Source organism: Ornithorhynchus anatinus, chromosome 8, assembly GCF_004115215.2.
Source record: "Ornithorhynchus anatinus isolate Pmale09 chromosome 8, mOrnAna1.pri.v4, whole genome shotgun sequence".
Classification (NCBI taxonomy): domain Eukaryota; kingdom Metazoa; phylum Chordata; class Mammalia; order Monotremata; family Ornithorhynchidae; genus Ornithorhynchus; species Ornithorhynchus anatinus.
In genome coordinates, this window is record NC_041735.1 from 29,740,018 (window position 1) to 29,766,886 (window position 26,869).

General features: G+C 46.8%; 1 protein-coding gene across 1 annotated transcript in view; it reads right to left on the bottom strand.

Moving 5' to 3' along the window:
- Positions 1-5,463: 5,463 nt before the first annotated feature.
- The window catches only part of WDR72 (WD repeat domain 72), a 192,077-nt gene continuing 170,671 nt past the window's right edge, over positions 5,464-26,869 (bottom strand). The window contains exons 16-17 of the mRNA XM_029070137.2: positions 15,999-16,094; positions 5,464-7,006 (exon numbers count right to left, since the gene is read on the bottom strand). Coding sequence (XP_028925970.2) covers positions 6,951-7,006; positions 15,999-16,094 — 152 coding nt within the window. The 3' untranslated portion in view covers positions 5,464-6,950. The remainder of the gene's footprint in view (positions 7,007-15,998; positions 16,095-26,869) is intronic.

Sequence of the window (26,869 nt, forward strand, 5' to 3'; positions counted from 1 at the left end):
CATTCATTCATTCAATAGTATTTATTGAGTGCTTAATATGTGCAGAGCACTGTACTAAGCGCTTGGGATGAACAAGTCGGCAACAGATAGAGACAGTCCCTGCCGTTTGACGGGCTTACAGTCTAATCGGGGGAGACGGACAGACAAGAACAATGGCAATAAATAGAGTCAAGGGGAAGAACATCTCGTAAAAACAATGGCAACTAAATAGAATCAAGGCGATGTACAAAACATTAACAAAATGTTAATGTTTTGTACATCGCCTTGATTCTATACATTAACAAAATTATACATTAACAAAATAAATAGGGTAACGAAAATATATACAGTTGAGCGGACGCGTACAGTGCTGTGGGGATGGGAAGGGAGAGGTGGAGGAGCAGAGGGAAAAGGGGAAAAAGAGGGTTAAGCTGCGGAGAGGTAAAGGGGGGATGGCAGAGGGAGTAGAGGGAGAAGAGGAGCTCAGTCTGGGAACGCCTCTTGGAGGAGGTGAGTTTTAAGTAGGGTTTTGAAGAGGGAAAGAGAATCAGTTTGGCAGAGGTGAGGAGGGAGGGCGTTCCAGGACCGCGGGAGGACGTGACCCAGGGGTCGACGGCGGGATAGGCGAGACCGAGGGACGGTGAGGAGGTGGGCGGCAGAGGAGCAGAGCGTGTGGGGTGGGTGGTAGAAAGAGAGAAGGGAGGAGAGGTAGGAAGGGGCAAGGTGATGGAGAGCCTTGAAGCCTAGAGTGAGGAGTTTTTGTTTGGAGTGGAGGTTGATAGGCAACCACTGGAGTTGTTTAAGAAGGGGAGTGACATGCTCAGATCGTTTCTGCAGGAAGATGAGCCGGGCAGCGGAGTGAAGAATAGACTGGAGCGGGGCGAGAGAGGAGGAAGGGAGGTCAGAGAGAAGGCTGACACAGTAGTCTAGCCAGGATATAACGAGAGCCCGTAACAGTAAGGTAGCCGTTTGGGTGGAGAGGAAAGGGCGGATCTTGGCGATATTGTAGAGGTGAAACCGGCAGATCTTGGTAACGGATAGGATGTGTGGGGTGAACGAGAGAGACGAGTCAAGGATGACATCGAGATTGCGGGCCTGAGAGACGGGAAGGATGGTCGTGCCATCCACGGTGATAGAGAAGTCTGGGAGAGGACCGGGTTTGGGAGGGAAGATGAGGAGCTCAGTCTTGCTCATGTTGAGTTTTAGGTGGCGGGCTGACATCCAGGTGGAGACGTCCTGGAGGCAGGAGGAGATGCGAGCCTGAAGGGAGGGGGAGAGGACGGGGAGGAGATGTAGATCTGCGTGTCATCTGCGTAGAGATGGTAGTCAAAGCCGTGAGAGCGAATGAGTTCACCGAGGGAGTGAGTGTAAATGGAGAACAGAAGAGGGCCAAGAACTGACCCTTGAGGAACTCCAACAGTTATAGGATGGGAGGGGGAGGAGGCTCCAGCGAAGGAGACCGAGAATGACCGGCCAGAGAGGTAAGAGGAGAACCAGGAGAGGACAGAGTCCGTGAAGCCAAGGTGAGATAAGGTATGGAGGAGGAGGGGATGGTCGACAGTGTCAAAGGCAGCAGAGAGGTCAAGGAGGATCAGAATGGAGTAGGAGCCATTGGATTTGGCAAGAAGGAGGTCATGGGTGACCTTAGAGAGAGCAGTCTCGGTAGAGTGGAGGGGACGGAAGCCAGATTGGAGGGGGTCTAGGAGAGAATGGGAGTTAAGGAATTCTAAGCATACTGGCGGGACATCCATGAAAAGCCATCCTGGAAACAGGAGGAAATGAGGGGTTATAGAGGAGGTGAGGGGGTGGGGTTAGGGAGACAAATTTGGGAAGCATCCCCATAGAGGTGATAAGTTAAATCATGGGAGCAGATGAGTTCCCCAGAAGAGTGAGTGTAGAGTGAAAAGAGAAGGGGACCCAGAACAGAGCTTTGAGAGACCTCCAGAGTTAGAGGGTGGGAGCCGGAAGAAACGTAGATGAGAGAGACTGAGAACAAGTGTCCAGAGATGGGTGACATATATGTCAGATTAGATTTTTTACACCACTTTTGAGAAATGTTTCCATTTACTGCTATGGACTTAAGTGCGGGACACTTTAGTGACAATCATTACTCCTGAAAACGGCAGTCAAAGAAGGGGCTAAAAGGTCCTCTTTGATTCAGCTTTCTCTTGGCTTTGTAATATCCTTTAATGCCTGACTGCATACGGATAGGGAGTGGGCATTAGGGAAAATTTAGTGGGTGAATAGTATGTCATCACATAATTCAATCAAAGGGCCCCTGGGGGAGTCAATTATAGGTGGGCATCTAGTATAGGCCGGCAGTGCAAAGGAAGGAAAGACTTAGCGGCGTCCATCTTGCTTAACAGCCTGACCTACCACAGCAGTTTCCTCAGCAAAGTGAGATCACTTTAGAAGCCAAGGTATTCAAAGAAAGTTCTTCCAGCTCCTCTTTTCTGTTCCCTCCCAGCTTTATTTACTTTTTTATCCTGACATTAGCAATTGTACCATTGTTCTTCCTCTTCCTCCTCTTCTCACTATCTGTAAGTTATTTGTTTCTATCTTGGTTTTCTATTAAATTATAAGGTCCTTGAGGGGAGGGATTTTCCAGCAGGTTCTCAGTGAAAAAGATCGATTAGAATTATGATTGTCAGTATCAATTGAGCACCTACAGGGCCCAGTAACACTATACCAGACACTAAGAACAAGGCTGACTGCCTTGACTCCCCATCCTTGTCTCCCACAGCCACAGTGTGGGCTCTTCCCTCCAACAGATTCCCAGGAGGTTGCCAATTTTCCATCTCCAGCCCTGGGGCAGCAGCAAGAGATTCTTCCTCACGCCGGGTGTAGGAAGGAGACGGGAAATGCTCGTCGTAGCAGCCGGCTCTCCCAACATGCTCCCATGTGCGTGAGAGAGAGAGAGTGGCTGGCCTAGCCACTCTGGGTGGCAAGATATGTCCCTTCCTCTGAGAAGGGATTTTCCACAAGATGAAGTAAAGAAGGATAGGAAGGATTAAATGAACATAATCTAATGCAATCAAGTTTAGGCAGGGAGCTGCATTTGACATCTGTATTGAGAGGTGACATATGCCTCCATAATACAGGTTCAGCTTTCCCGCACATTAATTACTCCGCCTCACACCACTGCCAGAGAGGTGGGGCAAAGCAACAGAAATCTGCCTTCAGACCCCCAACGTTTTCTCTCTCCAGAAGGATTTGCTGCTATGGGAAAGTGTGGGACTGCAGCTAAGAGAAAAGGGCAAATCGAGCTCCAAGTCTTGCATGATGCTGCCATCTAGATGGAGGGAAACCTATGGGCTGAAACAGATCCGGAACACCACCGGGACTGCGATACCCAGAAAATGAATCTCCTGCCATTTCATCTCTACTTTATTGCTGTTGTTAGAGCATACAAATGACCTTCGGTAGCCAGAATATCTTTCTTTCTAATTCTAGCACAATCCAATATGTTGAGCGATGGTTTGGACTGGAGGCAGGGTTGTGTTTGGGAGATGAGAGTTAGCAAGGGAGCAGAACTCTGTGACATGAAAAAAATGCAAATCGGTCCTCCTGGTTGTGATTGCACTGGAGGCAAGCTGGTCTAAGGGTCCTGGTGACTACGTTCTGAGCCCCCTCTACGTATCTACCCCCTCTCTTAGCAGAGTGTTTGGCACATAGTATGGACTTCACACATGTCACTGTTATCATTGTCATTATTATTATTAAATACAAAAAAAGGAGAAATAAACCTTAGTGTTCCCCCTTGAGTTGACATTCGTTACTTAAAGGATAAGGCAGAAAAGATGTGACCATGACCGTCTTTTGGAAAAGGATCGGGGACCCAGATAGGTCTTTTTCTGGAAAGTCACATACATTTTCCCCTCCATAATTGTGAAATGCCCGGGTGTGTGATAGCCTTTAGCAGACAAAAGCCACTTGTGACATGTCATTAACAAACCACTGACTTAGAATCACTTTATCTTAGATGGAATCAGGGTTGGTCTGAAAGCACAGGCACTGTGGCTCTGAGAGAGTCCCATCTTCCCAGGAAATAAGCTTGCAGGATCAAAAAGCTGATTGATTGCTCTTCAGATAATTGCAATTCAAATGATGGCTAAGTGAATAAATAATGGCAGGTGTAGGTAGGCTTGTGCCCAACGGTGATGGCCAGCGTGAAAATGTTATGAGTCCGGGGAGCACTTTACAGAATGAAAAGCAAGCCCTCCGACCCAGCACACTCCAAACGGGACTGTTTCTACAAAGCCGCCCCATGGAGCCTGCCATTTCTCCCGGCATTCCACAACCCATCAATTCTTTCTCCTGGCTGGAGACTTACTTCTGTCTCCGGAGTTCAGCTCTGTGGCCTCAGTTTCCCATCGGCATCAGGACTCCCTCAGGGCCCCGGCGATGGTTGAACTGAGCATCTCAGTTCCTTTTCCAGGGTCCCCCATCCCTCTCCCCTCACCACGGAAACCCATAGGGAAAAAGATACCCAGGGCTCCTTACCTCTCCATATAATACGAACAACCGTAAATAATGCCAGCTTGAACAGCCAGGGATCCAATCCGGACACTATTTATCATCCATTTCTCCATCTTTTTGGTGGTTGTCAGTTGTGAAAAATCAAATTACCCATCAGACATTGCATGCCATATAGAGCTTGACCTTATATACTAAAATCACATTGCTCGTTAGTGCAAACCTTTATATCTTTTGGCAGCTTCATATGCGGGCTATCTTTCAGCATTAGAGGCTTAAAAGGTATGGTGAAAATATTGGAGTTGCCAAATAATTCACAATTAAAGGAGGTGAAATCTCAATTCCAAGAAACCAGTGTTTCTTCATGGCAGACCTCTGCTTCTGCCTCTGAGGCAGATGGGATTCAATTACCACTGTGCATTCTCTTAACATTTAAGAATGCCATTTCCAAGTGGCTCTTAACTTTTCCTTGAAATCCAGGCTATACTTACAACATTTATGGTATTTGTTAAGCACTTACTCTGAGCCAAGCCCTGGGCTCACTGTTAGGGTATGTAGAGAAGGATCAGATTAGGCACAGCTCTCATCACACATGAAACTCACTATCTAAGAAGCAGGGAAAGCTCTAATTTTTCAGCTCGGGGCTCATGGTTCGATTGGGCCAAAGTAAATCATTTACCTCTCCTCAAAGAAAAGCCAAAAAAGAAAAGGCACCTGACATTTTCTAATCGTGACCTGCATGTGGGACAGGGATTTTGTCCAATTTAATAAATTAATATTTATAACCCAGTGCCTAGCACAGAGCAAATGCTTCATAAATGCAATAATAATGATAATACTTCTCACCTCTCCTCCCTTATCTTCTCCTTCTTTCTCCTCCTCCTTCTCATAATTACTAATAAACTATGCCTCTAATTAGCCCACACTACAGAAATCATCATGAAAATCATCCTAAAAATATCAAGACTTCAGGAGAAAGGGAACCCAGGTGAATGATTACCAGTGAATTCTTTATTATATATTACCAACACAGATAAAAAGTTTAACAAGGCAAAATGACATCATTCTTCTGGTTAACTCATTCTCTTTTTGGAAAAACACTGTTTCAACATGATACTTGGGATTTGCATGCCTGATGCATCAATCATTTACAGAGATGAAGCATCCAACATTGAAAATATTTATACCCAAAGAAAAAACCTACTTTTAGACTTCAAAAGGCATGAGATTTCAAGATGTCCCACTACGGAATCTTAAAATAACCTCAGCTGTTAAAGTCTCTCTGAAACTGTTCTTCCCAATTTTTGGAAAAAAGATGCTTCTGGTTCTTGGATGAGAAATAGCAGAAGCTTGAAAATCAGTATGTCCATGTTTTCGGTGGTGGGACAGAATCTGTTACGGGCATTGACTGAAGTGGAATGTTGAGAAATGTCTAAATAATTCTCCTTAGTCTGAAAACAAACATAATGTCTCTCTTGAAGTGGATTTTTGCCAACAATCCCCAGTGAAATGGGAATGTAGGCATCAGCCCTTTCTGGGCCTATTTAGTTGAGGATAAGGATGAGCTTCCTGAAGGAACACAACACCTGGTTGTGGAACACTTTACACCCACATTTACTTTCCATTGTGTTTGTGGAGAAGCACTTCTTCCTTCACTTCTGGAACACTGGAGAATGGGAGTTCTGATTAATAAGGGCAGCCGACACAGCTGACCACCCCAGGGTTGGTCGGATGAGCAGATGCCCAAGGTTTTCCCTTTTAAAATTGCCTTTCCCTTAGGAGGTGAGAAATTCCAGCTTATTAAGATTCAGGTACAGACTATGAACACATCTACCTTTCTCATATTACATGAGTAGATTTCATTTGTACAAATCAAGCCCTGATGGAATTGAAAGCATGGTGCGAAAGTCCGTTGGGTTATTGGAGCACTCCAATTCAAGATCTTGGAAAGTTGCAATATGAGAATTTAAGATTATGAGCAACACCAGGAGTGGGTCGGACCAGTCGTGCATCCAGCCAGGGATTTTGTCTCCAACGGTGGCTATGGGACTCTGGAGGATCCGTGTGGTGGTTGCCAACCAGGAGCACCAATCTTAATAGTTAGAGGTGACCCACCCACCTCCCCCACCAACTCACTTCTTCAGCCTGCATGTACCTTCTGCCTGTACACTTTCTGGGGTAATGCATTTCCTGGGCTTACATAAATCTGTTGAAAGAAGCAGGGTGTCCTGTTGGTTGAGCTCACCAGTGATAAAGAGCCGACAGTTCCTGAAGACCAGCGGGAGCTAAGTTCATGAGAAGGTATCCAGGGTATTTTTCCAAAGAGACCAAGCGGTCCCTCTTTTGGATGCAAGATTGCTAAGTCAGGTGTTCCCTGCTGGGGAATCCTTTAATCCACCACCCAGAAGTCTTTATCAAGTGAGAAAATTGTGGTGCATTTTAGATTTTCAAGATCATTTTTCCAAATGCCAATGTCTTTAAAACAAGCCGACGTTTCAACACACCTTGCAGGAACACACCTTAGCTATCCATGGATGAGCTTTTTTCTCCCCTGGAAAAAAAGGAATAAGCCTTTATTTGGGCTTTGGATTTGACATCCAGGCAGAAAGCCCTGTTTATGATTGCTTCAAATCCCATCACATTTTGAAACCCTAAAATCATTTCTAGCTCATAAATCCCTCCCCTTCACTGACACTACCACCTTCATTACACACAGGACCACATGTTAAAAAGATCGCATCTGGGGGCGGGTCTTTTCAGAACAGGTTTTGTCAATGTAAATACCCCAAAGAGCCCGTTGTGGGCAGGGATTGTCTCCCTTTGTTGCCGAATTGTACTTTCCAAGTGCTCAGTACAGTGCTCTGAACACAGTAAGAGCTCAATAAATACTATTGACTAAGTGAAGGAATGAAGGAATGAATGAATTCTTCTAACCACTTATTGGATTCTTCAATGTCGGAGTCCGGTCTCACTGAACAAAGTTTGATTCACTGAATTTTTGGATGTTTTAATTCAACAAATTAATTGGATAGGCAAAATCCCTATGCTTAAATTTACTGGTTGCCATGAATCAGCTGCAGGACATTTCTATTTGAGAACTTTCCAAGAACAATTCAACAAGGTGACACCTGGAGTGTGTGACAACCCATATTCTAAAATTAGTTGGAAGACTTGTTTTCAGAAGAGGGGATAATTGTGTTTAATTTATTCACTTCTAGACAGGAGGCCTTGGTCCAAATATCCTGAAAGCCATCCCCGGTTAATTCACAACACCCTAGTGATGTCAATCCCCCAACCCACCCTTAGCGCTTGTGTTTTTTAATCCTGCTTCCAGCACTTCTGTTCAGAAGCACTCCATGATAGAGTGGGGTTAGATTACCTGAAAATGTGGTTATATCATTAATGGCTGTAACATGGGTCATGTTCTCTCCTAGGTTTCTATGTTGTAAATTTGAGATCTGTTCCAAAACCTTTGGGAAATGAATATGAATTTCCCTTGTAAGGTATACTGTTAAATTAAGCATTCCTAATTCACTGTTTAATCTTTGTTAAAGTTATAGCAAGTATAAAATCAGGAGATGGAATAAATGAGGAGATGCAGTAAGCTGTGAATCTCTGTTGGACTCGGCAAAGTAAAAATTTATTTTGCTGACTGCGGAGTGAAGAATTTATCCAATTTGGATGGGACAACTGCCTTCTTGTCTTCAAAAAATATCTTGCAGTAGAACACCTTGTGAACACCTCTTCACACCTGCGACCTCCTCTCCCCATCAGGTCTTATTTCAATCATATTTAAAATATATTAATCTGTCTTTAAAATTGATGCAAGACTTCCAAATACCACAATTTTAGGAAGATGTGTTGGGGTCAACAGTTATCTGTTTGGGGATCTTTCAAAGATAGTAATAATAAAAAAATAATAATAATAAAAATATGTTCTAAGGAGAAATATCTTCAAAAAATATCTTGCAGTAGGACACCTTGTGAACACCTCTTCACACCTGCGACCTCCTCTCCCCATCAGGTCTTATTTCAATCATACTTAAAATATATTAATCTTTCTTTAAAATTGATGCAAGATTTCCAAATACCACAATTTTAGGAAGATGTGTTGGGATCATCATTTATCTGTTCGGGGATCTTTCAAAGATAATAATAATAAAATAATAATAACTATAATATCATTTGTTCAGATAACATAGATACGACTTTGGCCACAGTCTTTATCCCACATGGGGGTTACAGTCTAACTAGAGGGAGAACAGGTATTGAATCCCCGTTTTACAGACAAGGAAAGTGTAGCACAGATAAGTTAGGTGGCTTGCCCAAGGTCACAAAGTAGGCCAGCAGCAGAGCTGGGATTAGAACCCAAGTCTTCTGCCCCCCACCAGGCCCGTGCTCTTTCCATTAGACTACCATACTTCACTCATTGAATTGTCAAGATGTCAAAGTGTCCAGGTTTGATGTATTTTGCAGTAGCTGTGACCTGGGGCATGCTGGTGGACATATGTACTTTTACTTATATGTTTTCCTGTACATCCACTTATTCTTTGAGCAGTTTTGTCCGGATGCGTTTGCACCGCTTCCTGTTTTATCCTTGTCTCTTCTTCGGCTTCTGCTACGTCATTTTTCTGTCTCCTCCTGTGGATTGTAAGCTTCTCGAGGTCAGGGAATGTGGGCCTTGCTACTGCTGAAGTCTAGCAAGTGCTTCATTCAGTGCCTAGAGGCCTAGTGGAACCAGCACAGGCCTGGAAATCAAAATAATAATAATAATAACGGAGGTGTTTGTTAAGCGCTTACTATGTGCCAAGCACTGGGGTAGATACAAGGTAATCAGGTCGTCCCACCTGAGGCTTGCAGGCTTAATCCCCAGTCTAAGAAGAGGGAACTGAGGCACAGAGAAGTTAAGTGACTTGCCCAAGGTCACACAGCAGACAAGTGGCAGAGTTGGGATTAGAACCCATGACCTCAGACTCCCAAGGCCGTGCTCTTTCCACTGTGCCATGCTGCTTCTCTACCATGATGACATTTGTTAAGCGTTTACCAAGTGCAAAACACTGTTCTAAACGCTGGAGAGGATACAAGGACACAGTCTTAGTGCCCATTTTACAGATGAGGTAACTGAGGCACAGGGAAGTTAAGTGACTTGCCCAAAGTCACACAGCAGACAAGAGGCAGAGCCGGAATTTGAACCCATGACCTCTGACTCCTCAGCCCGTGCTCTTCCCACTGAGCCATGCTGAACTGGTTTCTAATCCCAGCTCTGTCATGCATCTGCTCTATGACCTTGGGTAAGTCAATCAGTCAGTCAGTCATTCGATTGTATTTATTGAGCGCTAACTGTGTGCGGAGCACAGTACTAAGCACTTGGAAAGTAAAATTCAGCAATAAAGAGAGACAATCCCTGCCCACAAAGGGTTTACAGTCTAGAAGAGGGGAGACAGACAGCAAAATGAGTAAACGGGCATCAATATAAATAAATAGAATTATAGATATATGTACATCAAAACAAGTAAACAGATATCAATATAAATAAATAGAATTATAGGGATGTAAATATATATACACGAGGGCTGTGGGGCAGGGGGAAGGGGTAGAGCAAAGGGAGAGAGTCAGGGTGATGCAGAGGGGAGGGGGAACTGAGTCAATTATATATTTATTTAGTGCTTATGATGTGCAGAGAACTGAAATAAGTGCTTGGGAGAGTGCAATATAGCAATATATCTGACCCTTTCCCTGCCTACAGCAAGCTTACAGTCTACGATGGTATCTGTTAAGCCCTTACCACGTGCCAAGCACTGTTCTAAGTGCTGGGGGAGGTACAAGGTGATCAGGTTGTCCCAGGTGGGGCTCACAGTCTTAATCCCCATTTTACAGATGAGGGAACTGAGGCCCAGAGAAGTGAAGTGACTTGCCCAGAGTCACACAGCTGAAAAGAGGCAGAGCAGGGATTACAACCCATGACCTCTGATTCCCAAGCCCGGGTTCTTTCCACTAAGCCACACCGCAGAGGGGGCAAAGTAAGGGTAAATCACTTCACTGTACCTCAGTTCCCTCATCTGCAAAATGGAGATTCAAACCTTGTTTTCCCTCCTAGTTAGACTGTGAGTCCCATGTGGGACCTGCTTATCTTGTATCCACCCCAATGCTTAGTAGAGCACTCACCTCCTCCAAGAAGCCTTCCCAGATTGAGCTTCCCCTTTTCCCTCTACTCCCTCTGCTCCCTCTCTGCTCCTCCCCCTCTCCCTTCCCATCCCCTCCTCATTGTGCTCATTTCTATTATATTTTTATTACCCTATTTATTTTGTCAATGAGGTGTCCATCCCCTTGATTCTATTTATTGTGATTATGTTGTCTTGTTTTTGTCCGTCTGTCTCCCCCGAATAAACTGTAAGCCCGTCACTTGGCAGGGATGGTCTCTCCCTGTTGCTAAATTGTATATCACATGTGCTTAGTACAGTGCTCTGCACATAGTAAGGGCTCAATAAATACAATTGAATGAATGAACATAGTAAGCCCTTAACAAACGCCACAATTATTACTCAGTAAGGGTCACCGATTAAACGATTGATCAGTGTAGCCTTTTGGTAGCCATGGGACTGGGTAGAGAGGCACAGGACCGAACAGTTTCCACCTTTGCATTGCTCCTTTTAGTATCTTTCTGTACTCCCAACCATAAAGAGGGGCAGGAGGCTGACTGACAATAGACAGGCTGGTTCCACACGTCACAATCTTTCTACTTTCGGCACTGTTGTGAACCCTCTCCAACACTCCCACTTGGAATCTGTCCTCGTTTTTCAGTGACCTGATTCCTGCCAGTGTTCCTGAGCCAGGATGAAAAGATGCTTAGCTTCTCACACCGAAGCATGTCGCCGGGGAAACCGGAGCGGGAGCCAGTTTGGCAAAATCGGGTTCATGCAAATGTGATATTGATTTACTGTGAAAAATGGATCTCCAGCTAACATGCTATATATAACACACTGGTGTTCTATTAATAACACCGTCCACGCCGATTACAACCCTCTGCACAATGACAGGCCATTCTCAGATCACAATTTCTGGGCCCCTGGAGACTATGCTAGGAGAGGCAGCCTTGTCCGGGGCAAGGAGCCCAGGGTCAAAAGATCTCGATCCCAGCCCCAGCTCTGCCAGAGGCCGGCAGTGGGACTGTGGGCAAGTCCCTGAACTTCTCGGAGCCTCAGTTTCCTCATCTGTAAAGTGGGGGTGATATAATATGTGTCTCTCCCTCTCAGGCTTGTTGCAAGGACAAAATGTCATAGGAATCATCGAAGCACTTTGGGGAATGATTGACTTTTATCAGAATTGAGGTGTTAATCTTTCCAACCTAAATGTGGTTCTCTCCCAAGCACTCTGATTACGTTAAATACTCAATAAATACCACTGATTGATTGATTGAATGGAAGAAGGGCCGGAATTACAGGGACAATAGGGGACAGAATGCTGGGATCCCCATGCAGACCCCCGATAGGTCCCCCCAAATCTCCCAGTTTTAGGGGTCTGTGACCTGTCGGCTCCAGGATGGGTCTATCTTCCAGCCACTCACAGCTCAACCAGAGAGACAGAGATGCCCTGAAAAAAATCGGTAGTGCCTTGGGGCTGAGGCTTATAGGATCCAAAGTCACCACCTTGGTTTTGGGAGTGAGCTTTGGGATGAGGTTAGGACCCCTCAAACACTCTTGACACTCCAGCCTGGGCTCCACTGCCCCCGGCAAAAGGAAAGCAGCTCAGCAAGTTGCAGTCTTGGGGCTTCCTAAGTTCCTCAGTAGATTCACTTCCTACGTTCCTCCATAGATTCTGTGCCCCAGAGCCACTCGCCCTCCCTAATGGACTCTGAGTTATTCACCTGCGACTAAGACCCTGTACACATAGAGAAGAGGCTCGGGGAGAGACCAGGACACAGAAGTGTCTGGTCCTGTACGTGTCCTCCAAGACCAGTCTAGGAAATGCCCGATGAGGGAAAATAGCTTCCCAGTCAGGGCTGCTTTCTCCGGGGCCCAGTCTGTCTTCCTGTCTAGACTGAAAGCTCGTTGTGGGCAAAGAATGTGTCTGGAATATTGCAATACTGTATTTTCCCAAGCGCTTAATAGAGTGCTCTGCACACAGTAAGTGTTCAGTAAATACCGTTGACTGAATGGGTGGGCTACTGTCAATGTGTCTGCAAATAAACACCTTTGGCAACTACAGGAATGAGTGGATCTCCTCACTGAGGGTCCGGCCAAGAGTCGCTGGCCTAGTGGTTGGAGCCCGGACCAGGGAGCGAGAAGGACCTGGGATTTTAATTCTGGCTCCACCACTTTCCTGCTATGTGGCTTTGGGCTCACTTCTCTGTGCCTCGGATATGTCATCTTTAAAATGGGATTAAGACTGTGAGCTCCGTGCGGGACAAGGACTGGGCCTGACCTGATTAGCTTGTATCTATAGCAGTGCTTAGTACAATGACCAGCACATAGAAAGCACTTACCAAATACCACTAGGGAAAAAAAAAGAATTATTGCCTAAGGCTACCCCATTTGAGAGCCGGAGATTTCACGGAAGATGAGTTCCCATCCATCCCCCAGGCGGCGCTTTGGCTGATGGTCAGGCCCAGGTGACAATACAACAATCAAGGGAAAACACGACAATCCAGGAAAAGGGACTAGTGGCCACCCGGCCACCTTGGCTAACCTCAGGTCCCTCCCTCACCCGACCCTGATCCACTCGGACCGCTAAAGCTGCAGCTTCCCGGCACTTGGGCACTCCTCCGGGGGCCCCCGGGGGCAGAAAGGCCAAGACCTGCTCCCCCTTCGGGAAGTACAACAGAACTCACCCACTGCCTCTCATTTCCAAGTGGTTTCTTTGCCTCCACGAGGTGCGTGGGCCGTGAACCGAGGCATCCTGTCATCAAAAAAATCTTCCTTTCCAAACAAGCGCTTCTGTCAGAAGCGTCTTAATTTCTGATCACAGAATCTCACCCACGCGAGGGGCAATAAATAATTCATGCCGCCGGCTCTTTGTTGTCTGTCCCCGGGCTGTGCAGGGCGGGAGGCTGACAGCTGTGTCAGGACAAGCACCAGAGATCTGACATGACAAGTGACTAACAAGTTTCTTTCAGTCGTGAGGGAAAGGAGACAAAGGCCCAAAGTGCCAAATCGGAATCCCGAAACAAAACGAAATGGCATCTTTCTTTTTACCTAAGTGTTTGCTATGAGCTTATTTCCCGACCCACAACCCCTGGTCATTTTATCGTCCCGCCTGTCCCCTCCCCTCCCCCCCGCGCTCGCCTGGCCATTTACGCCCGGCCACGGATCAATATGAGCAATTCTTGCAGAAATACGATGTCGCCATGACAACCAAGCCACAAATTCTCAGTGGAAGGCAGTGAGACCAGTAGTGAACTCTCCAGAGGTTTTTCAGGCCTATAAGTCAAGATGCCTTAAAATGCAGAGTTGGGATGAGGAAGAGCCCGAGTCATTTGTTCTTTATTACCAATTTAATGATGTCCGTTGTACAGAGCGGGATGCACGTTTTAACTTTGGATTCTTCCTCAGCACCTAAGTTCCTTAGTCAACATTCCCTTTCTGATCTCTCAGCCTCCATATGGGGGGTTTAGAGGGAGAAGGGTCCGTTTGGTTCCCGCCTCTCTTCCTCCTACGTTGCCTAAGACCAAAGCGCTTGTGGAAGACTTGAAATTCCACCACCCGTTTCTGGCTAGCCTGGAAGACCGATTCTGTAGACTAGAGGACAGGGGCCCATTTGATTGGAAGGCAGGTGAGAGGGAGAAAGTCCAAGCTGGCCAGATGGAAGACGAATGAGCCGCTTCTGCCTGGCCCCAAAGGCCATTTCCTTTCCTAACAGCGCCATACGAACTTATACAATGCTCGGTTGGTTGTGTGAAAGAGAGCAGCTCTGTGATCTGCTAGTCTCCTTCGTTTCCAAAGGAAGTCCTTCCATGGTTCCAGGGGAAGGAGGAAGGGAAAATGGGATCGGGATCAAGAACGGGATGGCCTCCTCTCCACTGCTGAGGAATCCCGGGAGGGTCTCGGCCCAAGAGGGCAAGGCCTGACGTGGAGTGCAGGCTGCAGGCTGTGGATTTAGCCAGAAAATTCAATCTCTGCCTCCCTCTCCTCCTTCACCTCCTCCTTCTTCAATCATTTGTCACCTCCCCTCCCTCACTCTCCTTCTCCTCTCCCTCCTCCCCTCATCCTCTTTCTCTTCTCCCTCCTCCTCCTTTCCCTCCCTCTTCTCTCCCTCCTCCCCCTTCTCCACCATCCTCCTCTTCTCCTTCATCCTCACTCATTCTCCTCCTCCTCTCCTTCCTCTTTTTCCTTTTATTTCTCTTCTCCCACCTCCTTCTCCTTTCCCATTCCCTCTTCCTTCCCCTCTCCCCTCCCCTTCCTTCTCCTCTTCCTCCTCCTTCTTATCCTCCTTCAGCCTCCCTCATTCTCCTCCTTCATCCTCCTCATTCTCCTCCTCCGCAAGGAAGGATCCTGGCACTGTGTGCAGCTGTCTGCTGTCAGTAGAGGCTAGGAGATTGGGAAATCTCTTTACTAAGGTGACAGGCCACCGAGAAGTTGAATAAAAAATATAATGCATGGATCAGCACACAGAGATTGGTGGTGGTGGGCGGGGGGAGATGTAGGAACTAGATAATAAGGAAAACAACAAAGCAGGGGGAGAAAACCACATTTAACTCTTTCACAAGGGCGAACAAACATGCCGACGGCTAAAAGGGTGCTGGCCCTGGCTTCTACTTTCATGAGGTGGCTTGATCAGTCACCGAAAATAGATTCACTTTTATTTTTTGATAACTGCTTCCTTTGAGATCGCTAGAATACACTCCTCCAGTGTCCTGCTCATGAAGAAAACCAATAAGTGCAATTTCCACGGAGAGAAGCTCCCCTGGCCCAGAATAACTGTGCTCTGTGAATAATGCATCCAGTCCGGCTTATCGTCTCGGAGCCCAAATGCGCTAATTGAGGCTGGGACACCGTGAAGATTGAGAAAGTTGAATCGACTTGCCTTGCCATCCACTGGCTCCTCCAGTCTCTCCACCGTCCTCGGTGGAACAACTGTTGTTTCACGTCTTCACTAGACGACGGCATTCTAATTTTTCAAAATCTCCCTGTGCTTCCAGAGGTCAGAATCTCTGCCCATATTAACTAAGTAGTTGGGTCTAAAATTAATTATAATGAACTAACAGAGTCAGCTTTCCTTTCATTCCTGAAGCCTTTTTACTTGGTGGGGCTTGAGTTCTTGATGAAAAAGGAAAAGGGAGTTGCCTCCACGCTATGACCCTTGGAGGTGACCATTAATTTGACAACACAGCTACTAAAGAGGAACCACTATCAGGCTATCCCGCTGCCCCCCCCACCTCCTGCCCTCTACCCTCTCACCTCCCTTTCAACCCCCTACTCCTCTCCTCCCTCACCCTCCACCCCCACCCCCTGCCCTTCTCTCCTCCCTTTCACCCCGAATACTTCCTCTATACCCACCGCCATGTCCTATTTGTGCCCGGTGGCCAGCAGGCCATCCGCGTCTCTCACCTGGACTTTCAGCCGCATCCAGGACACGTCGTTCAGGCTCACTCTCAGCTCCTCGGACACCGGCTAAGACAGAATCACTGCAAGGAGAGGCTGTGACTGTCGCCATTCCAGAAGGCCGGGAGGAAAAGAGTAGGGAAAAACAACCAAATTCATAATGGATTTTCCCAGACGGAATATTCCCCCTCAATACCCCAGTCCATTCCAAGGACACAGTCCGTAAACACAAATAATAAATTGAAAGAAAATGGATCCCCTAAGTATTTATTGGCAGACACGTAATTAGTTGAAAAATCTATAGACGTGACTCTATCTGGGAAGAAATAAGTTCGTGGCATCAGCTTAAAAGCTACAAAGTAGCCAAGTGATCCCTTCGGAGAGAAAAGCGTATTTTTACTGCATAAATCCCAAAACAATGAAGTCAATTAGGGGCCACTGCCCAGTCCCACGCAGCAGAGGGATCCAAGGAGAAGACACAAGGATCTCAGTCAATTACAACCACTCACTCTCTCAACAGCTACCATACTTCTTGATTCTCCACCAAATCGCCAACTGGGTGTGGCGATGTTTTCTTTTTGTTGTACGTTTGTCTTAAAAATAACCCAAGGCAGGTGGGCAAACATCAAAAGGCCCCGAAACTGGTATGAGGTGCCATGTTTTATTCACTCATTCATTCAATCGTACTTATTGAGAGCTTGCTGCGTGCAGAGAACTGTACTTAGTGCTTGGAAAGTACAATTCAGCAACAAAGAGAGACAATCCCTGCCCACAATGGGCTCATAGTCTAGAAAAGGGGAGACCGACATCAAAACAAGGAAACAGGCATCAGTAGCATCAATAAAAATAAATAGAATTAGATATATACATCAGAATGAGTAAAATAGGCATTAATACAAATAAATAGAATTATAGATATGTACATATATACCCAAGAGCTGTGGGATGGGGAGTAGAGCAAAGGGAGTGAGTCGGGGCAAGGTGGAGGGCAGGAGGAACTGAGGAAAAGAGGGGGCTTAGTCTGGGAAGGCCTCCTGGAAGAGGTGAGCCCTCGGTAGGGCTTTGAAAGGGAGAAGTATGCTCATTTGGCTGGTTTGAGGAGGGAGGGCATTCCAGGCCAGAGGTAGGGTGTAGGCCAGGGGTCGACGGCGGGACAGGCAGAGGGGGAAGGTTTAGAAGAGAAACATCCACTTTATCACATAAAACAGGTGTTTTGGCTATTAACTCCTCCTCTAAACTGTAAGCTCCCTGAAGGCAGGGAACGTGTCTACCAACTCTGTTATATTGTACTCTTCCAAACATTCAGTACAGGGATCTGCGCACAGTATGTGCTCAATAAATACCATTGACTGATTGATAGATTAACTCTGGAGAGAAGGATATCTAATATCGAATAACACAAGTCGGCTGCCCAGACGTGACCTGGACCATAAAAGCAGTGGGAGCTGGGATTCAGACGTGGCTCTGTGACCCTCGTTGTATCTTTTGCCTTTCCTCTAGTTCACTGAATATTTGTTCACCGGGCAAAAGTCACAGCTTGTGCCCTGGTAGGTTTACCAGCCTGAGCAATACTCCATCTCTACAGCATTTTGGCTCTCTTTTTTTAAAGGTATTCGTTAAGTACTTACTATGTGCCCGGAACTGTATTAAGTGCCCAGGTAGGTCCGAGCTAATTAGGTTGGACCCAGTCCATGTCCCAAAGATGAGATAACTAAGGCCCAGAGAAGTCAGTTGACTTGTCCAGGGTCACACAACAGACACACGGTGGAGTCAGCGGCTAAAATTCAGGTCGATCAATCAATGGGATTTACTGAGCTCTCACTTTGTGCAGAGCACTCTACTAAGTGTTTGGGAGAGTACAAAACAATGGAATTAGCAGTCACCTGCTCTGCCCAGGTCCTCTGACCCTCAGGCCCGGGTTCTATCCACGAGACCTTGCGGCTTCTCTATCACTACCATTATTATTATATTATTATATATGACATTATCATTAATTGTGGTACTTGTTAAGCATGACTATGTGCCAAGCCTTGTGGTAGATGCAATAGAAACAGATCAGATGCAGTCCCTGCCCCACATCAGTCAATCAATCAAAGTCATTTCCTGAGCATTTACTGTGTGCCGAGCGCTCCACTGAGGCCTTTGCAGACCACAATACAACGGAGTTGGTAGACACATTCCCTGCCCACACGAGCTTACACTCTAAAAGGGGAGACACACATCAATATAAATAAATGAGTTACGGACATGGATATAAATAAATGAGTTAAATAACTTATAAATGAATACGTTGGGTGGATACATACAAATGGGTGCTGTGATCACTAAGTATCCAAAAGGGTTACAGATCCTGACACAGAAGGGGCAGGGAGTCAGGGAAAAGAGAGCTTCACTGGAGAAGCCGTCTTGGAGGAAATGGGACCACAGGATTTGGCGAGAGGATGAATTCACGTGTTGTACGAGGCTCACAGCCTAAGGGAGTGGGAGAACGGTATTCAATCCCCATTTTACATATGAGGAAACTGTGGTCCAGAGAAGTTGCGACTTGTCCAAGCTCATCCACCAGGCAAATGGTAGAGGTGGGATTAGAACCCAGGATTTGTGATTCCCAGGCTAGTGCTCTTTCCAAGAGGCCATCCAGCTTTTCCACAACTGTTCTACAACTCTTCGTACTAGAAAGCCCCACTTGGATTGGCTAGGAAAGCATCTCATTATCCTGCAGAGGTATCCACGTTTGGGCCCAAATTTTACTCCCAAACTTCCAGGCTGACTCCAAAGCAACGTCCCCCCATCTCCTCTACTAGCGGTGTGTCACTGCGCCCTTCAGACTGCTACGCATGAGGATTGGGCCTTTCAAACCCACCCAGATTATTGGACTCTGCCAAGCCCTGCCCCCAGAAGAGCATCCAAGAAGCCTTCACAGATGCTCCAGCCATTGACCAGCTCGAGTCTACCTAGTTGTGCAAAGGCTGACTTTTGTTCCCCTTGGTTAGGGCTTTTCTTTTCCCAAAATTTTCACCAAAAAATGGAAAAGACACCCCCACCCCTAACTCCAGCGACCCTGAGGCCAAGCTCAGTGATCATTTATGATCAGCCTCCTTGTTCTGTCTCTCTCCACTCCATTCCATACTTCACTTGGCTGCCCGGGTTATTTTTCTACAAAAACGTTCGGGCCATGTTTCCCCACTCCTCAAGAACCTTCAATGGTTGCTCATCTACCAGCGCATCAAACCTAATCTCCTCATCATTGGCTTTAAAGCAATCACCTTGTTCCCTCTGACCTCACCTCGCTACTCTCCTACTACAACCCAGCCCGCACACTTCGCCCCTCTAATGTCAACCTTCTCACTGTATCTTGATCTCTTCTATCTCACCACCCATCTCTCGCCCACATCCTGCCTCTGGCCTGGAACGCCCTCCCTCCTCATATCTAACAGACAATTATGCTGCCCCACTTCAAAGCCTTATTGAAGGCCCATCTCCTCCGAAGGCCTTCCCTGACCAAGCCCTCCTTTCCTCTTCTCCCCCTCCCTTCTACGTCACCCTGTCTTGATCCCTTTATTCATCCCCCTCCCATACCACATACGATTGAATGAATACCTATAATTTATTTATTTATAGTAACATCTATCACCCTCTAGACTGTAAGCTCATTGCGGGCAGGGAATGTGCCCGTTTATTGTTATATTGTACTCCCCTAAGGGCTTAGTACAGTGCTCTGCACACAGTAAGTGCTCAATAAATAGGATTGAACCGCTGCTGACGGCAGCTCCCTGATATTACCTGATTACAACCACAATCTGTACCCCTTCCTCCTGACAATCACTTCCCAGTGTGTCCAGCTGTCTACAGCAGGCACCAGAAAAGACAGTGGGCATAGGTCAGGGGAAATCGGCACCACATTTGCAAAACCAACCCAAGTGCACATCCTGCTGGTGATAGGATGAACACTTCCCCTATTCTTCTCCCAAACCTGAGGTTCTACTGAACAGAGGCATCCCAGCTCTGGGACTGTAATGAGGACAAGATGGCAGCGCCATTCCAAAGCTCCCCTGGCATCTGAGCAGGTCTAGTGTAACCCTCCAAATAGAAATGATGCCCTGCCATATTTCCATGAGTGAAGTGTGCCAGAGATTGGGACAGAGGACCCACCCACACAGGATGCTGTGCTAATAATGGTATTTATTAAGTGCTTATTAGGTGCCAAACACTGTACTAAGCGCTGAGGTATTTACAAGATCATCAGGTCCCACACGGGGCTCACAGCCTAAGTGGGAGGGAGAACCGGTATTCAATCCCCATTTTGCAGATGAGGGAACTGAGGCCCAGGGAAGCGTCATGGTTCGAATCCCGTCTCTGTCACGTGTCAGCTGTGTGACTGTGGGCAAGTCGCTTCACGTCTCTGTGTCTCAGTTACCTCATCTGTAAAATGGGGATTAACTGTGAGCCTCACGTGGGACAACCTGATTACCCTGTATCTACCCCAGCGCTTAGAACAGTGCTCTGCACATAGTAAGTGCTTAACAAATACCATCATTATTATTATTATTATTATTTGCCCAATGTCACATGGCAGCCAAGTGGCAGAGTCTCCTCTCCAGGGCCCATGCTTTTTCCACTAGGCGACGCTGCTCAAAGACAAAGGACAGTTCGCACGTGCTCTCCAGTGCAGTTTCTTTCTCTCTCCCATTTGCAGTGTCTAGGTCCTTGGATTTCCCCAGCAGCAACCAGGTCAGGTCAAATGGCTCTGAACTGAAACACAAGGACTCTCTGGAGTTCGGTGGATGGGGAGGGTGATTGAGGAATCCAGGGCGACCAGAAGCAGCAGAGAGAAACAGCGGAGCATCATCACTTTAGAACCTGAAAATAGCTGTGGGACCAGCACTCTCTACCTCTCTGAGCCCTGGTCCTTCTTCAATTCAGGCCTGTTTCTAGAGAGTCCCTCTCTACTGCCTCCCTTCTCTTCCTCTCTTATCCCTCTTGGGGAATTGAAACAGGCCGGTGCAGAGCTGAACGTGTTCAGTAGCCATGGGTGGCTTTGTAGGGCCAGAAGGAGGCCATGGTTTCCGTGTCACCCACATAGACCCTCTGCAAGAAAGAGTCGCTCTTCACCTTCAGCTCAGGGTAATTAAATCAACACATCATTCCCAGGACAACCTAGGGCTCTGAATAATGACATCGACATAATCCATCTACAGAGGGCTAAAACTGAGATCTTCTCAATGACTCCCAGCCAAGGGAGGTGCTGGAAGGGCAATCAGGATTCCAAACTCCCACACCCTGGAACATTTACTGCCCCAAGGCCGGCCCTTGGTCCACAGCAGACACTGAGATTGGGCACCCAGGTGGCCAGTAGCACCACCAATGGGGCCACCAACTCCCAGTCAGGGATCTCAGGCTAATATTACTGGGGACCGTCTGGGGGCTGAGGAGGCATTGGAAGTCAGGAGCACGGGATGATCATTGGAAGGGAGGTCCCGGGACCAGGATGCGGAGCTCCATTATGGGACATGGGCTGGAAACACTGACATTTTTTATGTTACTGGGGCTTGAAGACTAAGCAGGGTCTGGCTGTTCTGCCCCCAGCACTAGCTGAACTAATAATGATAATGACAGTAGTATTTATCACATGCCCACGTGCCAACACTGTGCCTTGTTCTGGGGAAAGAGAAGAAAATCAAACAGGACAGTCACTCTTTCACTTGGGGTTCACAATCTAAGAAGTAGGAAGAGTAGGTATCTGATCCTATTTTACAGATGAAGAAACTAAGGCTCAGAGAGTTCAAGTGACATACTCAAGGTCCCACAGGAGATCATTGGCTGAAGTGGGATTAGAACTTGCTGTTTCCTGACTTGCAGGCACTGGGTCTTTCCGATTGGCCACCCTGCCTCTCCTGGCCTTATGGGTGTTCTTGACCTAGGCCAGCCAGGGGAATTGTTGAAAGCAGCTTGACTGTCACATTGAAATTTGTTTCCCAGCTCAAACTCTATCTTCTGGTGGTGGGGGAATTGGGGAAAGGCTGGGGTTTGGGCCACAGGAGAGACATGGGGCCACCCAACCCCAGCAGGAATAGTAATAAGAACCTCTGGTGCACCACTGGTCACCACCTTGCACTAAGCATTTGGGAAATACAAAACCAGCAAGCGAGACGTTCTCTGCCAGCAACGAGCTTCCCCTAAAAGGGGGAGACAGACATTAAAGCATTTTCAAAGTAATAAATAATGGAACATACAAGTAAGGAAACACACACCCAAGTGCTGAGGATGGTTTGGAGAAGTCTACAAGTGCTAGAGATGGCTGATGGGCTTCCCTAACTTGGAATGCTGGGAATTCATTGGGGAGGGCATAAGGGAGGACCTCAGCAGTGTGTAGCATACACTGAGGCAATGTGGCTGGTACAATCGAGGCAAGACCAGAGATTTTAAGAGAAGTAGCTGTATGGATGGAGAGAAAGGAGCTGGTCCTGTAGATGTCGTGAAGGAAGAACAGACAAGATTTAGCAGTAGCGTGAACATGAACATTGAAGGAGAATGAGGAGTCAAGGTTAACGCTGATAAAAAGCCATTTGGACAGAAAGGATGATAATAATTTTGAAGTACTTACTATGTTCCAGGCGCTATACTAAGGACTAGGGTAGATAAAAGTTAATCAGGTAGATTTAAGGTGCTCAACCTAGAGGTGGGAAGAAGGAGATGGAAAAGGAGCCTGTGAAGGAAGCTGAGAAGGAATCATCAGGGAGACGGAGATGAGAGATGAGAGATCAACCACGTCTGTACATTGTCAGCAACTCCCGGATCCCATCTTCAACCACTAACTCCCTGATTGCTCGGCCCCCTCTGCTTTCAAACACGCTCGGGTGACCTCTACCCTAAAAACTTTCCTTCATCCCAACCGCACCCTCCATCTCCCTCTGGTCATTCCTGTCCAAACTCCTTGAACATATTTACTCTCCTTCGCTTCCAACACTTCCTCTTCTTCAACTCCCTTCTCGACCCCCTACGAGCCAGTTTCCGCCCCCAACCCTCCTCTCCAAGGAATCTCTCCAAAGACACCAACGACCTCTACTTTGCCAAATCTGATGGACTCTACTCCATTCTAATCCTCCTTTACATTTCAGCAAGTTTGGACACCGTGGCCAACGCCTTCATCCTGGAAATGCTACATATCTTGGCTTCACTGATACTATCCTCTCCTGGTTCTCCTGTTTCTGACCACTCCTTCTCAGTTTCTTTTGCCGGCTCCCCCTCTGCCTCCCACCTTCTAAGAGTCCCTCAAAGCTCAGTTTGGAAATCCCCCTCTATTCTCCATCTACACCCACTCTCCTGGGGAGATCATCCAGTCTCACAGATTTGACTGTCATCTGTTAAGAGATCATCTCTTAACAGATGACTTCCAGATGGACCTGACTAGCCCCGACTTGGTTCTTTCTCTGCTATCTTGCATTTCCTCCTTCCTTCAGGACATGTCCATCAGGATGTCTGACTGACACCACCACATAAGTCCAAGCACTTGCATAACTCACCTTGTTCTCTGCCTCCTTGATGACCTACCTTCCCTCATCCTCCTCCTTCTCCAGTCCACCCTTCTCTTTGTTGCTCAGATCATTTTTCTAAAACAGCATTTTGCCTGTCTCCCCACTCCTCAAAAACCTCCCATTTCCTACTTGGTCACCCATCTCCACATCAAGCAGATACTCCTGACCATTACTTTAAAAAGGCAGTGTCGCCTAGTGGGACAAGCACAGGCCTGAGAGTTGGAGGACCTGGGTTGGTTTTTTTTTTACAGTATTTGTATTTGTTCCAGGCACTAAGTGCTAGGATAGATACAAGGAAATCAGGTTGGGCACTGTCTGTGTCCCAAATGGGGCTCAAGGCTTTAATCCCCATTTTACAGATGAGGTAACCGAGGCCCAGAGAAGTTAATAGACTTGCCCCAAGTCACAGAGCTGACAAGTGGTGGAGGCGGGATTAGAACCCACAACCTCTGACTAAGCCACGCTGCTTCTCCTAAGTCTTCTGACTTTCAAGTACTCTTCCAAGTGCTTAGCACAGTGTTCTACACAGAGTATGCCCTCAATAATAATAATAGTGTTTGTGAAGCACTTACTATGCTCTACTGATTGAGAGGATGCTCTGTGGATTGATAAAATTCTGGAGTTCCTGGGGGATTAAGCTAATGCCTAGCTTGGAGTCCAGTATCTCTGGAACCTGAATAGGTTCTCAATAATAATAATAATAATAATAATAATGATAATGTTGGTATTTGTTAAGCACTTACTATGTGCAGAGCACTGTTCTAAGCACAGGGGTAGATACAGAGTCATCAGGTTGTCCCATGTGAGGCTCACAGTTAATCCCCATTTGACAGATGAGGTAACTGAGGCCCAGAGAAGTGAAGTGACTTGCCCACAGTCACACAGCTGACAAGTGGCAGAGCCGGGATTTGAACCATGACCTCTGACTCCCAAGCCTGGGCTCTTTCCACTGAGCCATGCTGGAAGTCAGGTGATTCCAGAACCATCATTTTCTCCATGGGTCTGATGGAAGCACTGATGTCCTTTGTGATGTTACAGGGTTTAGAAAGGGTAAAATACAGCTTCCAGAGGTGCTGAGTGAAAATGAGGGAGGAATCTGGGCACACGGAAGAAATATTCTACTGTCCATTAGAATGCTTGTAAATCCAATTTATACTTGCAAAAGGATACCATCTTCAAAGTCCAACCTGCAGAATTGGGAAATTTCCTTTGTTCATGTTCCTGGTAATTTAAACAGCATACACCCAAAAAGATAATGGATGACAAACACATAGGCATTTTTAAAAACCCATCAATCAACTACCTCTCTGCACACTTCCCAAAGCGTAGCTCAAATGCCTCGACATTGCCACGTGCTACCCCTCACCTTGTTAATCTCCTACTACAACCCAGCCCATAGACTTTGCTCCTCTAATGCCACCTTATTCACTACCTTGATCTCATCTCTCTCACCCTGACCCACTTGCCCACATCCTCCCTCTGACCTGGAACTCCCCTATCCCTACGATGGACCACCACTATCCCCACCTTCAAAGCCCTCCTAAAATCCCTTCCTCTCCCCACGGGCTTCCTTGATTAAGCCCTTTATTTCTCCTACCTGCCCACCCTCCTGCATTAACTGTGTATTTCATTCAACCATTCAATCGTATTTATTGAGCTCTTACTGTGTGCCAAGCACTGTACTAAGCATTTGGATAGATACCCTTTCAACACTTGATATTAGCCCCACAGCATTTAACTAAATATCCATAATTTACTTTCATGTCTGTCTCCTGGTCTAGACTGTTGGGGGTCAGGGAACGGCTCTAACGACTCTGATGTATTGAACTTTCCCAAATATATAAATAAATAAGCGCTCAATAAATACCACTGATCCTGATGAGATGGCACGCTCTCAAGTGTTTGATACAGTGCTCTGTACACAGTAGGCACTCAATAAACACCTTGATCATGATGACACTGTATTCTCTCAAGGGTTTAATACAGCGCTCTGCACATGATAAGTACCAAACAGACCACTGTCGGTTGACTGGGGACCACTAAAACCCATAAAAAAGGACTCAAGTTCCTCCTGGGTATTTTTGGAACTCTTCAGTGGATGGGTGGAAAGTCAGTGCAAACGCCACATTGCGTCATAAAAGCCCAGTGATAAAGTTATTCAGGACAAAGAGGCTCTGGAGTATCTTATCTCAAAGGCGGCTTTCATCACTAGAAACCACGCCAGTGATGGATGTCCTTTAATGATGAAGCTGGGATTCCTTACAGGCTCCCCTCCCCCTGGCTGGGCTCGCCAAAGCTGCCTTGGAAGCTGTCCACCCCTCACCAGAGGAGAAGGAGTGAGGAGGTAGAGTCAATCCCGGGAGCTAGGCAAGGCAGACTCCGTTTCTGCAAACTTGACTACCCAGAACACAAAATTTAAAACGTGCTCATGGAAAGCCAACACGACTTCTCCATCAGCGGAGAATCTAGCTGGCCTAGGGGACAAGAGTTACAGGGGATTGGCAAGTGCACTTTAGATTAGCTACCCAGGGGGAACAACTTCCATCCAAACAGGACCTGTGGCGACCACAAAGAAAACTAAACCAGTTTCTTCTTTGAACTATTAGTTGGAGAAGCAGTCAGAGGTCACTAGGATTTGACGGTGTAAGGCCTGTAAATTTCTCACTGACTGGGAGCTAAAATAATCCCTGCACAGGAAGAAAACGGGAGTGAGGGGAGGCAGGAGGAGCCCAGTGAACCCAGCTGACAGTTTTCGCCAGCTCGAGAAGGGAGGATTTAAAAGGGGAGTGGAGGAGAACCTAGAATCACGGGACTCAAATCCTGACTTCCAAACCTGCCTTCGCCTGACGGCATTCCAGAAGAGGCCTGAAAGGAACTGCTTGGAGGCCCAATAACCTGATAACTCTGTCTTCTTAACAGACTTTCATCCACTAGTCATTGCTCTTAAATATTCCACGGGTGAGGCATCTGACAAGTGTTTAGAACTGTCTAGCTGTGGCTGAGACTCCGGTACACCTTAAGTTATAGTGATCAGTAATGCTATTTCTTCGGCGCTTACTATTGACCAGAGCACTATGACGAGACTCAGAAGGGACACAGTCCCTCAGAGGACTCCCAGGATGAGGGGTAAGAGAGTAGGCATTTTATCCCCATTTTACAGAGGAGGAAACTGAGGTGCAGAGAGATTAAGCGATGTGCCCCACCCCGGTACCCATGACACCTTTCTCATAGATGCCGGGACACGTTCACTCGCATTTTCATACTTGGGTCCCCTCATTCCTTTTTCCATCCTAACTCTGACCTTCTTAGGGCAACCCTCGGGTAGCCACTCTGAAACTCTCT